The sequence below is a fragment of the Schistocerca cancellata genome, chromosome 3 (genome assembly GCF_023864275.1).
Source record: "Schistocerca cancellata isolate TAMUIC-IGC-003103 chromosome 3, iqSchCanc2.1, whole genome shotgun sequence".
NCBI classification, from domain to species: Eukaryota; Metazoa; Arthropoda; class Insecta; order Orthoptera; family Acrididae; genus Schistocerca; species Schistocerca cancellata.
The window spans coordinates 625,784,367-625,798,495 of record NC_064628.1 but is presented as its reverse complement, the minus strand read 5'-3'; the positions used below and the strand labels follow the sequence as shown (position 1 = coordinate 625,798,495).

The following is a 14,129-nucleotide window of genomic DNA, read 5'->3' as shown; positions in this document are numbered from 1 at the left end:
GCTCGTTTAGAGAAAGGACTTAAAACGCCATGCCACACCACTGGAAACTGGACTCGATAAAAGAAAAAAGAGAAAAATGAGAGCAACACGCGCAAGCGAGGCTGCTACTCTTTGTGGAAACTCGCTACAGACGTGCTGTCTTGTAACTCACCAGGGCTGACGCTCTATAATTAACCCTCTTTTTCCTCTGGAGCACGAAATAAATGCATGACATTGCTGCAGGCGACGGCGTGTACTGGAAAACACGAAGAAAACAAGATGAACTCATGGGCGTATAGAAATATGTACCTTGCGTGAAATATTTTCTTTGCGTTATACGTCGGAAACAGCGAGAAAAATTTGCGTGTGTGGAAGCACACGATTCGCTTCTGGAAAAAGAGAGCGCTGGAGCCTGCGCACACATACTAGTTACACATTTATATAAACGATACTCAAAGTATAAACACTGCGTATTTGGACTGCAACCAGTTATGGTTATTTGTTTTATTTATTTAATGCTACGAGTTTCGGCAGGCACAGATATTGCTAAGGTTTTCCATTTAGGGTACAAAACGTCAGAATGTTGTAGGTGGTTTCTTTTACCTGTTGATCACTCTCTTTGGTGTGCTTTTCATCATTTCAACTTGTACCACGAGTGTGTCAGTCAATTATATTTTCCTTAGACAAAGTGTTGAGTTTGAAACACGACTATAGTTGTGGCTAGAGCCTTTCCAGATAATAAATTACCCACCTATACACATTTCAGTAGTTTACGAGAATAGCATTTCAAGCATGAGATGTTGTGTTTTCTCACCGCCACATCTCGTCACATAAAACACTGATTTGAGTAATGAACATACTACTTTTATTCCCCCACCCCCCACCCCCTTGTAATATTTTTCAAACTGTTGTAAACTGGCCCTTAGGTACATTTTCAGTGCGAGTGACGTCTGGCAATTACTTAGCAAACTTCACTTCTCAAATCGTACATCGCTCGCACGAAGCCTCGCTGTTCCACAATGGTACGCGGCACTTTCTAAACGGGAAGGGGAGCCACGCAAGTATTAAGTTGCTTTCTCTTCTCAATCTGATGCTTAATAATAGTAATATTTCCTTGCATCAGAAGCACCAACGGGGAAAATCATTATTCTGGGTGGTGAGAAACAATCTGAAAAGTTTGTAAGGATGTTGCATAGTAGGTTGTGTTGAGAAATAATTATTAAGAAAAGAATTCGATAAGTTGCGCCGTTTCTGAGTTAATTAACATTGAAGTTAGCCAGTAAGGCCGTTGCATGCGCAAACTGAACCTCGTCGCCAGACACTGTGTCGGCAAACGTATTCTTAAAAAAAAAAAAAAAAAAAAAAAAAAAAAAAATGGTTCAAATGGCTCTGAGCACTATGCGACTTAACTTCTGAGGTCATCAGTCGCCTAGAACTTAGAACTAATTAAACCTAAATAACCTAAGGACATCACGCACATCCATGCCCGAGACAGGATTCGAACCTACGACCGTAGCGGTCGCTCGGTTCCAGACTGTAGCGCCTAGAAAACGTATTCTTCGTTTGGTTTCCTACAATCGAACAAGAGAGCGATGCAGAAACTGGACATGGCACAGTAGTAAAGATCGAACCAGAACCAGGGCAAAATGGCAAAATAACAAGTGATTGATTGTCTGATTGACGTGCATTTACTTGACTTCTGGAAACGAGTCAGCTCATGATTTGCATACCGTATAGAATAAAACTTCTTCTCACTTATTTTTACGTCCTTCATCTACAATGGTGCTGTGATGCAAAGAACTTAGTAATATCACACTTTTGTTCTTTTTGGCCACAAAAAGTCCGATTGTCAATTTGTTTTTCAAACCTAAATGATGTTGACAAAACTTCTCTGTATGTGGGAGGTTTTATTTCTTGTGGAATTTTCGTTTTGTTTCGTTTTGTTACACTATCTCTTACTGGACCAGGAGCAATCTTCATGACATTGTGTACCTTGTATACTGTTCATTGGTAGCCGTAATTTTCTTTATTGAGTTCCATCTTTACCCATAGAGAAGTCAGCAATTCTGTTGTCTGCATCATCTAATTCTTCACTGCTTGCTTCACTTGGGACGCAAGAACAAGAGGGTTAATTATCCTGGGGATCATCAGGATGTAAATCTCTGCTTCCTGATTAGAGGAAGTTTCATCCTCAAGCCATACAATAATAGTTGGTTCAAAATTTCGTTCAATTGTGGTCACTTTAGATGACGTACTTTTGTCTTTTACAGGAAGTATGGTTCCAAGTTGTAATATAGTGAAAATGTGTCTCAAATAATCATTCTGTTTGTGAAACTGAACTTATGCTGATCTGACAGCATCGTTGCATTGAGAAACCTTCAAAAGAATACTCGGTTGCAGCTTTTACAGTACTTCTGAACTCTCAACAAAGAGTATAGTTGTGCAGAACTGATAATTATTATTAACAACTTGCTGCTTTAACACACTATTTAGCCGGTCGCAGTGGCCGAGCGGTTCTAGGCGCTTCAGTCTGGAACCGCGCGACCGCTACGGTTGCTGGTTCGAATCTTGCCTCGGGCATGGATGAGTGTGATGTCCTTAGGTTAGTTAGGTCAAGTAGTTCTAAGTTCTAGGGGACTGATGACCTCAGATGCTGTAGTTCTAAGTTCTAGGGGACTGATGACCTCAGATGCTAAGTCCCATAGTGCTCAGAGCCATTTGAGCCATTTTTGAACACACTATTTAGATCAACGATAAATAAACTACTGCAAAAACAGATTGTCTGCTAAGGGATCTAAAAGACCCCTGTCATACATTACACGCGTATGAGTAAAAAAGTTATAAAATAAAATAATTAATTTGAACTGCAGCAAAATAATGTTTTTACGAAGAACGTGAGTAGTATTTCCAAGGATTACGTTTGACAGCAACTAAAATAAACTAATATAAGACAGTTTATTGAGAAAGTGGGTTCCGGGTCTAAAGGACGCCTGTTAATGAATCCAAGAAATAAATCCAGTCTTTCAGGCCATTTAAATAAGAGAACCGCCACAACACTATTTGCTAGACCACGTGCAGCTAGACGCTAGAGTCCACACAGACACACACAAACACACACACACACACACACACACACACACACACACACACACAAGGGGACAAAGTTTTGGAATCAAACGTCACCATCATAGCTTACACGTTTGTGTCAAGGCTGCCCCGTGTAAACCAGTGTTCGCGGCTAGCAGCAACGCGTAGAAGCCCTGACACGACATAAATCCGGTGTCGACATAGGGCAAGACACGCCACGCCGCGCCGTTAGTGCAGCGCCCAGATGCTGTACCCTGGGCCCCGCTGTTTTGTAAGACGGTGTCTGTGTCAAGGATAAGTCAGTCGCGGCTCATAAACAGCGCGAACGGTGCAGCCCTACAGAAATATTCCGCCATGGATTTTAGTTTTCGTTACAACAGTACTATACGAGTGAGATGCACAGGCGAGAGAAGCACGTAAGGGATCTGCAAGGTTCTGGAACGTTTATTTAGTATTCTAAACACACTAAATAAAGCTGTAAGAAGCGTTTTCTGAACGATGTTCCGCTTAGGAAATTAGTCATAAAATTTTAATATTAGTTTACAGGGTTCAACAAAACCTTCTCGGTTTACAAGCCGCGTCATTTCGAATAAAATGCTCGAGCTTTCCTCCATCTTTATCAGGAGTTAAAGCCACTGACTGCCGGGGACTGAACGGTGTTCTGCTTGTACAGATGCAATGGCAGCGTCTGGAACCTTCCCGAGAGGACCGGAGTGACGCATGCGTGAAATGCAACATGGGCAGCTCCCAGCAGCTTCATCCCGTTGCTGGCCGAGCGACAGGTGGCGCGAGCGGCCGGCGCCTTTGGAGAAGCGTCAAGCCCACGTCTTTGCTTTCAATCAATGTCTAAAGCCCGCCCCCCAAGCCTTACTAAGCGCTTACCCCTGGTCTCTGCTAAAACTGTTGCTGATTATTCTAATTTCGGCAGATTCTTTTGTGAATCCCAAAATGATGGTGTTTGAGCCAAAACTCTCGTCTTTGCAAATTGTATTTTATGCCCGTTTTCTACGCAACGTTCAGTGACGGACGACTTCTGAAGTCCCCTTGTTTAATACGCCGTGAATACTCTACACAACTCTCAGCAACAGTGCGAATATTTTGACCATATTCACAGGGATGAGCATACACGACAGGCACTCGAAGACCTACGTTGTCTTTAACGAGACGTCACATATCTCTCATCTTGTAGGCGGGCCGGAACACTGGTATCAGTCCATATATCCCTTCAGTACGCGTCCTGTGTTGCTAATAGCTGCTCAGAAATATGGGAGGAATGCAGATGGCTTGGCCTCTTCCGCCAATTCACGAGGCGTCTTTCGCCCGTGGCATTTCGAAGCTTTTGCAATTTCTCCCTTCCTGTAACCGTTTTCTCTGAATACGCCATTCAAATGCTGAAATTTACGATCTAAATGGTCGTCGTCAGATATAATAGTGATCCTTTGTGCTAACGGGTTCACAACCTCTTTCTTGTGCGCCATTTGATGTCATTCCGTCGAGCGGATGGACGGAGCTGCTAGGAGCAACCCATCTTGCCTACCGCGCACGCGTCAATCCGACCCTCTCTGGAAGGTTCCAGAAGCTGCCATTGCATCTATATAAGCAGAACACCGAGCCAGCCCCGGCATTTAGTGGTTTTAACTCCTGATGATGATGGCGGAGACAGCTGTCGAAAGCTTGAGTATTTTACTCGAAGTGACGCGGCTTTTAAACAGAGATTTTATTGAAGCATGCTACCGTGAAAGACTCCGAGGACACACTTTGCAGTATGTTTCACCGTTCCTATTACAAGCTTCGGGGTTGTAGAAGGTATTTAATAGATTAAGTTTTGATGAGGAACCCATGATCGAAAATGAACCGTTTGGATCTAAAATAATTTTTAAGATCTAATGACTTTCAAATCATTGCCGGTAAACGTTTCGGGGTACAATGTCGTGGTCTACGAAACTCCTCTGTTCCTAAAGTTTCGTACAGAACTGCGTTCGACATCCTCAGAGGCGTTGCTCCTCCGTTAAGTCATGAGTCCGTAAGACTCAACGGACGAGTAACCCCTCTGAAGATGTCCATCGCAGTTCTGGACGATACATTAGGAACAGAAGAGTTTCGTGGACAACGACCTTAGTCTCCGAAAGATTTACCAGCGGCAATGTCATACGCTCGTGAAAGCCTTCATACTTCCAAATCTCCCGCTTCACGGTACTCACTGAGCTCATATACTCGCATAAGCCTCTTCATATGCACTGTGGTGTGGTTGGTCTTTTAGGGCTCTAAACGGTGAGGTCATCAGCGTCCAGACTTCATATGGACCCATAAGAAAAAACTGGAAAAATTTAATTCTGGCGACCGTGATGGTCAAGTAGTTGGCCCTCCTCAACCTACCCGCTTTTCGTTGTAGACCCCCTACGTTCGAATAAGAGGTCTGTGAACGTCACAAGCATTACGCGGGTGCGCCATCATGTTGGAACAACATTTTCTGACCAAGTGACATTGGCTAATCATCCAACACTGCTTCTTGCAAGAACCTGTCTCTAACGATTTCGTTGTCGACGAGGCACGAATGTCAAGCAATAGGGATCCGTCAGGCGGTACAGAAGAACATACTGCCCTATAAGATGGCCACCAATGACACCAGCCTGTATACTGACTATGAATCGCTGCTGAAATCCAAATGAATGTGCGCTATGAAGAATTCCGTCATCCCAAATGCGTCTGTTTCGACAGTTCAAAACAGACTCCCTGATGAAAGTTTCATCCGTAAAATGGACGCGGCGTGAAAATTTTGGACAAGTAGATACAATATTTTAGAAACCATGTACAGAAATTGACACGTAGCGGAAAATCTGCCGGAGTCAATGCACGCACGTCCTGTCGGCGGTGAGGGTGGAGTTTCTGGTGACGCAGAAGTCGACAGACGCTCGCGTGGGGCACGCCCAGGGCATGGCCAATGTTTCGAGTGCTCGTCGTCGGCTCCTCTTCTAAGTGACGTGACATGACGTGACGATGGACGCCCTCTTCAAAGTCGAGAGTGCGGCGCGTCCGTGGAGCACGACAGTCAACGCCCGTAGTTGTGGACGTACCAATCTCTCGCAGCCGTGGCTGTAGTCGGACGAAAATGATATGTGGTGGACTACGGCGATCCGAAAAATGTTTTCGGTTCATCTGCGGTGCAGCTCTACCATTTTATTCTTCGAGTATGTTTTCCGTCATCCCGTACTGTCTCAATTAGCCCGGGCTATTCCTTTCTCCTACTTCACCGTCACATCATCAACAGTCGATGTGGGCATCTTTGGAAGTGTCCCTGATGGTTTTATTACTTGCGCCACAACGAATGACTAGTCTATGTTCGAAGTCAGCGACATCGCCTACATAGGGGCGTCCTGGCACTTTTGATCAGGTAGAGTGTTTTTCACGTCTGCACTATACGCATGCAGATTGTTAGACTAACTTCAAGGAATACTACTTGCTTGAGCGGAAACACAATTAGTGTCATCGTCCTCTAACAAAACAGTGAATGTAAAACACAGAAGGGAATCAAGAAGATGGCAAAATGCCGGACACGCGAAGGGACTGCTTCGGCGTGTTCGGCCCCTGACAAGGATCTGCGATTACTCGGCATATTGGACGGCCTGTCGTTTGCTGCCAAGGCGGCGGTCGATGCTGCTCAGAGGTCACGAGATCGGTTTGTTCCGGAGTTGTGAATACCGCAGAGTAGAAAAAAAGTCCATCCTCTCAGAGAGCGCATGGAAAAGGTATTACTGGAAAGCTATCTGGCAAAAGAACGCGCTGTGAGCAGACACGGCAACCTACATAACAGCGCCGTGGAGAAAGGAACCGCGAGGAAACGAGTTTCGCTTTCCTCGGCGGGAACTAGCATTTGCATCTCGGCCTCTTTTGTTCGCTGTAGCTCCGCTATTTGCGATTTTATTCGTCTTAAAGTTCATCATACCGTCAGCGGCTACACCACAGTAATCGTACACTAATTGACTGTGAGTGTTGAAATAATGGAGAAGGTACGGAGTACTACGAATGAAAATTCCTTGTGATCTATCTAGTGGTAATGACTCGGCAAACTGCAATATTCTCTTCTAGAGAACGGAATTTCAGTCTACTGAATGTGCAGTTAGGCCTAAGTACTAATTCAGTTCTTATTTTACCAACAGAAAGCTGTGTGCACGGCAGTCAACTCCAACTGTTATAGATCACAAATAATGTTCCGACTAAGTATAACTCACCACAAACGTCCCGCAGAGCTCAATATTAGATCCACAACTACTCTAATCGGTCAATAAAAATAACCCTCAGCTTGACGAAGTGATAAAAAGTCTCTCTGGTGTAATGTCGTAAAGAACAGTGCCAAAAATGCACCAACAGGAACAATGACGATATTTCCAGTAAAATTACTGAATGAACTATTTTTAAACAGACAGAAAATTAACTTAGAAAACAATAACTTTCATACATTAGAGCACCGGTGAAAAGCAATACAGGCATGTACGAAACAGTTTTAAAACCTTCTGAATGTTTGCATTGATGATAACTTGAAAACGATAGGCAACATAGATCCTACGGCGCGTTTAAATCTGTTACTTTCGATGCGCCTGTTAAAGCTGATTTCGGCGATAAAATATCACAAAGTTGGTTTACTTTGGTCACTTCCATTCATTAATCGTCTATGATAGACCCATTTACACAAAGTATTCATTGCACAGAACGTGCAACAAAGATGACATATGGTATATGTCCTACGCCCTCCTGCAGACAACTGTTTACTAACAGTTTTTCGCTAGCAACATGTCACAATACAAAAGCTTCAGTAGTGCTCGTAGATGTGACACTAGAAATACGAATGACCTCAATTATCGAGACTTATTTAATGAGTTGATACGTTGCACATCTTAGTGGAGTAGCAGCACGAACATGACACATGGATATGTAAATAACTAATTCGCAGGTGTCTTATTGATTGACATTTGTTGCTGAAACGTGAGAACTTTCTCAACCACATTTTGTACGGATGTAATCTTAAAAGATCCCAAAACTTTTTTTTCTCACATAGTTGTGTCTTTTTTGAGCCTACAACAAACCTAAACTCAAAAATGTCGTTGGTAGCAGATAGTCTGATAGAATTCCGGAGGTACAACACGTTTCTGTCATCAGACTCTGACCACAAAGTTGATAAAAATGACGTACTCAGTCCCTGATCGGCAGACTTGACAAACATTTTCTGAATGTACTGGATCTTAAAATTTTCATATCATGGGTTAACGCCAAAGATACTATTGATGGGGATCCACTCGTCGAGTAGAAAGAACCGTCTTGGGAGCCTCTTGCAGTTTTTTTTTTTTTTTTAAGAAGAATAGGCTATTTTCCAGTTACTGTTTTATTCTCCGCATTCCTTTCGTCTCATAACCGTCCAGAATAGCGTAAATATAATGTGATGTTACACATTTCCTCCCTATGCTAATTTCCAGCTGCACTGGAAGAGTTTCTGCAAAAAAAAAAAAAAAAAAAAAATTGGAACAAAAATGACTTACTATCTCGAAGGAAAAAAAAGGCATGAATTAGATATCCAAAGAACATCTAGGGGTGGGGATGGAGATGGGGGTAGGAACACTAACATATGTGGAGCAATTTCAACCAAACTTTTGTCAGTCGCAGAATTTTATTTCTGGAACTTACCTTTCTCGTCTGACAGTACTATGTGTAGGTGCCAAACAACACCGTGCCTTCCACTCCACGCGAAATGTTGGAGGAGAACGCACGGCCACATTACCTCCAATAACCTATGCCCACGCCCAACTCTGAAACTCCTCTGGCAATCTCAACAAAAACTGGTTCACACATGAACTGCTATTTGTAAAATAATACTGTAGGGGTAACACGATAAAGTGAGCGTAACTCAGGAATGCCTTGAGAAATTTCTGCGAAAACATAGAACAAAGATGACTTAATATTTCGAAGGAAAAAGAAACTGCATGAATTAGAGATCTAAAGGATACGCAGGGATGGAGGCGGGGGTAGTGATTGGAACACTGACATTTGTGGAGCAATTTCAACTAAACGATTGTGCTTCTACGACTTCATAAAGGGGAAAAAATTGTGGGTATTAGACTCCCGGAGCACTCGAAGAGCGAGAAGGGGAACGTGTGTACAGCTGTTTATCACACGTTTTCAACAAAACTTGATACGTATTGTATATGACTTACTATCTAGAAAAAAATACTGTGGGGGGAAAAGCATACATAGTACGTTAGGAGCGAAATGGTGATGGGAATGGTGTAACCTGTAGACAACAGAAAACTATCGACATGAAAGTTGTATTCGTAGTTTCCAGGATCAATACGCTGATTAATAACAGTTCTAACGATGATTAAATTCACTTTCGTCGAATTGCTGGAAAAGAATCTGGAAATGCATGTGACGTAGAGTCATCACAAAACATTGTACAAGTAGTTGAAATGTGCCTAGACGACGCCAGGTAACAACTACTAACGTATATGTTACAACCATAACTGTGGCTGTGCTTGAGATTGTAAGAGTACAGATATCGATTCTTTACTTGAATGATCGAATCTACCCTTACGCTCGTTCGCTACAGCGCAGCGGCATCGCTGACGGGGATGCCGCATCGTTCTAGAATGCCCCGGAGATCTTTTGGCGCAAAGGCGTGAGTCAGTCGAACGTGAGCAAGCGTACAGGGTGGGTCCATGGAGCTCGCGCTCCGAGCAAAGTGCGTAAAAAAAGTGAATAAGTTTTGTGGAAGGATTATACTGACAGTCGCATCAGAGTTAAAGAGCAAGTAGAACGCATATGTGTGTGAGGAATGTGAGATTTTGAAGCTCAGATTAGAATTACGTATCAAGGGAATTGTTACGCAATGAAAGGGCGATCGTACAGTAAAAAATACAGGCTCGTGATAAATGAGACAATTGAAGAGTGAGTGCAGTCAGAACCAGTAGGGACGTGGTACATGAATTTAAAGTGGAATAAAATTGCGTATGTCGTGCAAACGAGTTCACATATTACAATCTCTTCATTACTAATAAAAATATTTTCGAAGAGACAGGATCATAGAACAGTGTGGGAGAATATATAAGACGTGCGGCCTAGGCTCACAGTTAGAACTTTAATTATTCACCCATATACCTTGGGAGTCAGTTCACCATTTAAACCTGGCTACTTATTAACGTCCGATGTCTAATTTTTCTAACCAGCCAGATAACAGGAAGTACCAGACAAATATAAAAGCGATGAAGTAGGGGCCGCTTACAATGTGGTACGCGTAGGTCTTTGTCATAACACGTATTCTAAGCCCTGTTGTAATTTTACGAGTGAATTCTAGCACAGTTCTTTGACGAATGTCATTCTCCGTCACTAGAGTAACGTAGCATGGTCGGTGTCTGCAGAAGCATGCAGTGCAAATAGACCAGTTTCAATTGAGAAACACAATGAGAGTCGGGCTCGCCGTGGTCTGAAAACATCGGACGCGAAGCGCTGTTGCACGCTCAAGTCACCAACGCTCTGTTAGCAGAAGCAGCAGCCATGGAAAGAACTGGTGAAAGTGGGTCGGAAGGGAATAACTCGTAACCGAACGGCGGCGATGACAGCAGCAATGATTAGTGGGATCTTTTCACAGCGATATTATTAAGGGAGACACGCGAAGTAAAGCGTCGGCGCTGAACGAACATGCTGTGTACGACGCTGTAGTTACAAATAGGGGAATGGCTGTGGGGATCGGGAAAAGTCACAGCGAATTAAAACCGTAATTCAATGATAAGCTAGGTTAACAGAGGGTATACAACGTATACAACAAAAATCGTGCGAATGGTTTCACGCTAATCTTGATTCCTGCGACAGTGCAAAGGAAATACGGAACATCAAACAGGCAAGCACACTCGAGAAAAAAAGTTTGATGTATAAACATAAACCAAATTGGAACATTACAGCTGTGGAAGCTTCGGATGTTTTGCGTCTGCTACTATTCACTCTTGCAGAGAGCGAATAATTTCTTCCCACGCTCCACCAATGAATGGAAGGATATTAACACATAAACAACAAATATCACTGTCTGTCACACACTTTACCATGTGAGACAGAGTATTTTGCAGTGTAGCAATATAATACTCGATATCTTCCACCAGGAATTAAAATTATACAATTAATTGCTTAAGCAGATTAAAGAGCACTAAAACAAATTAATTTTGAAAGCTAGTTTCCAACTAAATTGTTGAGTAATATATAAAGTGACGGAAAAGTTAGAAAAACAAGGTAGGGAGTTTAGAAAAATATGTAATAACAATCTTTTTTTCTTGAAAATCTTACAAAAAAATTCTACGTTATACAGATTATCCGCATTTTGAGGTCATTATGGAGGGACACTGAATCAGTTTTTCAGGCAAACAAATGGAAAGTCGCGCAACCAATATGGAAATAAAAGATCACTGTCGTGGTCTTTGTATCAGCTGACATTATGTGCTTTGTGTGCAGTGACTGGTGTTGAGAAACAAATGAACTATGTAGCAGTAGCACATCATGATGTAACCCCTTCGCAAGAACAAAAGCACGAATCGGCAATACACACTGAACGAAGTTAACAGGCTGGTGTTATATTCGGTAGGATGGTGATTCTGATCTCCCCCAGGCTATCCTGATTTAAGATATCCCATGGACTCACTTGTCTCTCATCTCATGTTACGTGCACTAGTGGTAATGCTCTTGGCCTCGTGCTACCTTTGTACTTGGATTTCTTAAAATTTGCATAATTCCTGAACGTCTCATGTATACTGTGTGACTAGCAAAGACATTCTCCACCTGCTGTATGAGTTTTTATGCGACCTAGCCAGCTTTCCTATAGAACTACGCATATTCTCTAAATAACTTCAAGCAAACGCCGTGATGCTTCCCACTGTAAGGTCACCATTCTTGCCAAATTAGACCTATGAGAGCCGACCGCGGTGGACGAGTTCTAGGCGCTTCAGTCCGGAACCGCGCTACTGCTACGGTCGCAGGTTCAAATCCTGCCTCGGGCATGGATGTGTGTGATGTCCCTAGGTTAGCTAGGTTTAAGTAGTTCTAAGTTCTAGGGGACTGACAACCTCAGATGTCCCATAGTGCTCAGAGCCATTTGAACCATTAGACCTGTAAGTGTGTAGGTACCTACGTACGTTAAGTATGTCTTATACTGTTAGTCTGTAATGGCACGATATGTCCAATATCCTAGCAAAACCGACAACACTAGCAGTAGTAGTAGCGGTGAATGGTACAAACATCCCACTAGGTCTACTTTTGTAAAAAGAAATAAACCGAAAATTGGATCACAGAAATAGAAAAGGATTTTACGATAAACAGCATTCTAGAACCACTTCGCGATCAGGCCCACAGTGCAAAGCGACGACCAGTGGCCGCCGTTGTCACCTCCCTGGCTCAAATGGCTCTGAGCACTATGGGACTTAACATCTGTGGTCATCAGTCCCCTAGAACTTAGAACTACTTAAACCTAACTAACCTAAGGACACCACACACATCCATGCCCGAGGCAGGATTCGAACCTGCGACCGTAGCGGTCACGCGGCTCCAGACTGAAGCGCCTAGAACCGCACGGCCACACGGCCGGCTGTCACCTCCCTTGCAGCGTCATTTGGATGCAGGCTCCCGGCCGTTGTCAACTTTCCAGGCCTTGGAGGCGCTGCTTCTCATTCGCGTAGCTCCTCAGTTGGCATCACGACGCTGAGTGCACCCTGATTCAGTCCTCCCACCGAGGAATACGCCCTGGCCGTATCGGGAATAGAACCCGGTTCCTAAACATGGCAGTCAGACGCGCTGACTGCACCTATGGAGGCAGACACCTGTATACAAGAAGTATTTGTTCTTTAATTGTAATACCATGACGTGTCTGGTATTCTTGTAAAAGTAATACAAGAATGAACGAAGCTGCTGCTGCTGCTACTACTACTACTGATAATAAGTCATCTCGTATGAGTTCCTTCTCCTTAGGGAGAATGTCTGCTAGCTAGGATGCGCGGATAGCGCATGCGGCACATCTCCTTGACTTCCGGAAGTCGGTCTTTGCCTGCGCGACACTGCACATTGTCGGCACAGGGAGCGCGCGGCGCATGGCGATAATCGATAGCGCAGCTGCGGCGTCGATCCGCGGGCCTCCGGCTGCGTACCTGCGTGGCGAGCACCGCCGCCTCGGGCTGCGGCATCATGTCTGGCTGTAGCGCAGCAGCCGCCGTCCGGTCAGTGCAGCTGGGCCGCCCTGCTCAGTTCAGCACGCCACCATCCCACTCACGCACACACGCTTCGCGGACAACGTGTGGAGTGGTAGACACTGCACAACCACGCCGCGCGCCGACGCCGCACACACTGACAGCAGGGCTCGGCGCGCCGCCGCCGACAGCGCCGCCCCGGCCGCGTCGATACTCGCCGAGCGGGAAACATCCGCCGCGCGCGTACAGTCCGTCGGGAAACATCGGGCGCGCCCCGACCGTTTTTATAGGGGTTGCGCTACTTTAGATCAATTTGAACCGTATAAATGTCCTTCCTGCAGGACGCCACTTAAGGAGCGTATAGCTCCTTCCGCACCAGCTCTCAGGTTCTTTCGCGGGTTAAATGTAGGCAGAAAGGAATGTTTGAGATAACAAAAGGCGCCAAGAAAGAATATTTCTGTCACACGGGAAGAATAACAGAGCAGATAATGCTGTAAGGGACACAGGCGATAACACCAGTAGAAGAGTGACCATTACGGATGCCTGAGATAGGAAGCCTTTTCGTTGCTTGTTTAGTCCACTCGATGACGCGGCTATTAGCGTGCGTACATAATCGGAAAAGGACGAGTGTAGAAGAAGAGCGACGAGAAATGATGGAAAAGCGAGCGAAAACAGAGAATTCTTATTTGCAACCTGTAGCCACTAATCTGTAACAGCATAAATAGCGATCATTATGACAACTCTGGTGACAGTTATGGATTTGTATCGCCGAAGTCATGCTAGCTGTTACCAGAACCGAGCACTTTTTGCAGTTTGCTAACTGTCAGGCGCACATCTACATCTACATACATACTCCGC

General features: G+C 44.2%; 1 protein-coding gene across 1 annotated transcript in view; it reads right to left on the bottom strand.

Annotated features, from left to right (window-relative positions):
• The window catches only part of LOC126175546 (breast cancer anti-estrogen resistance protein 1), a 519,279-nt gene extending 505,864 nt beyond the window's left edge, over positions 1-13,415 (bottom strand). The window contains exon 1 of the mRNA XM_049922390.1: positions 13,233-13,415. Coding sequence (XP_049778347.1) covers positions 13,233-13,271 — 39 coding nt within the window. The 5' untranslated portion in view covers positions 13,272-13,415. The remainder of the gene's footprint in view (positions 1-13,232) is intronic.
• Positions 13,416-14,129: the final 714 nt, after the last annotated feature.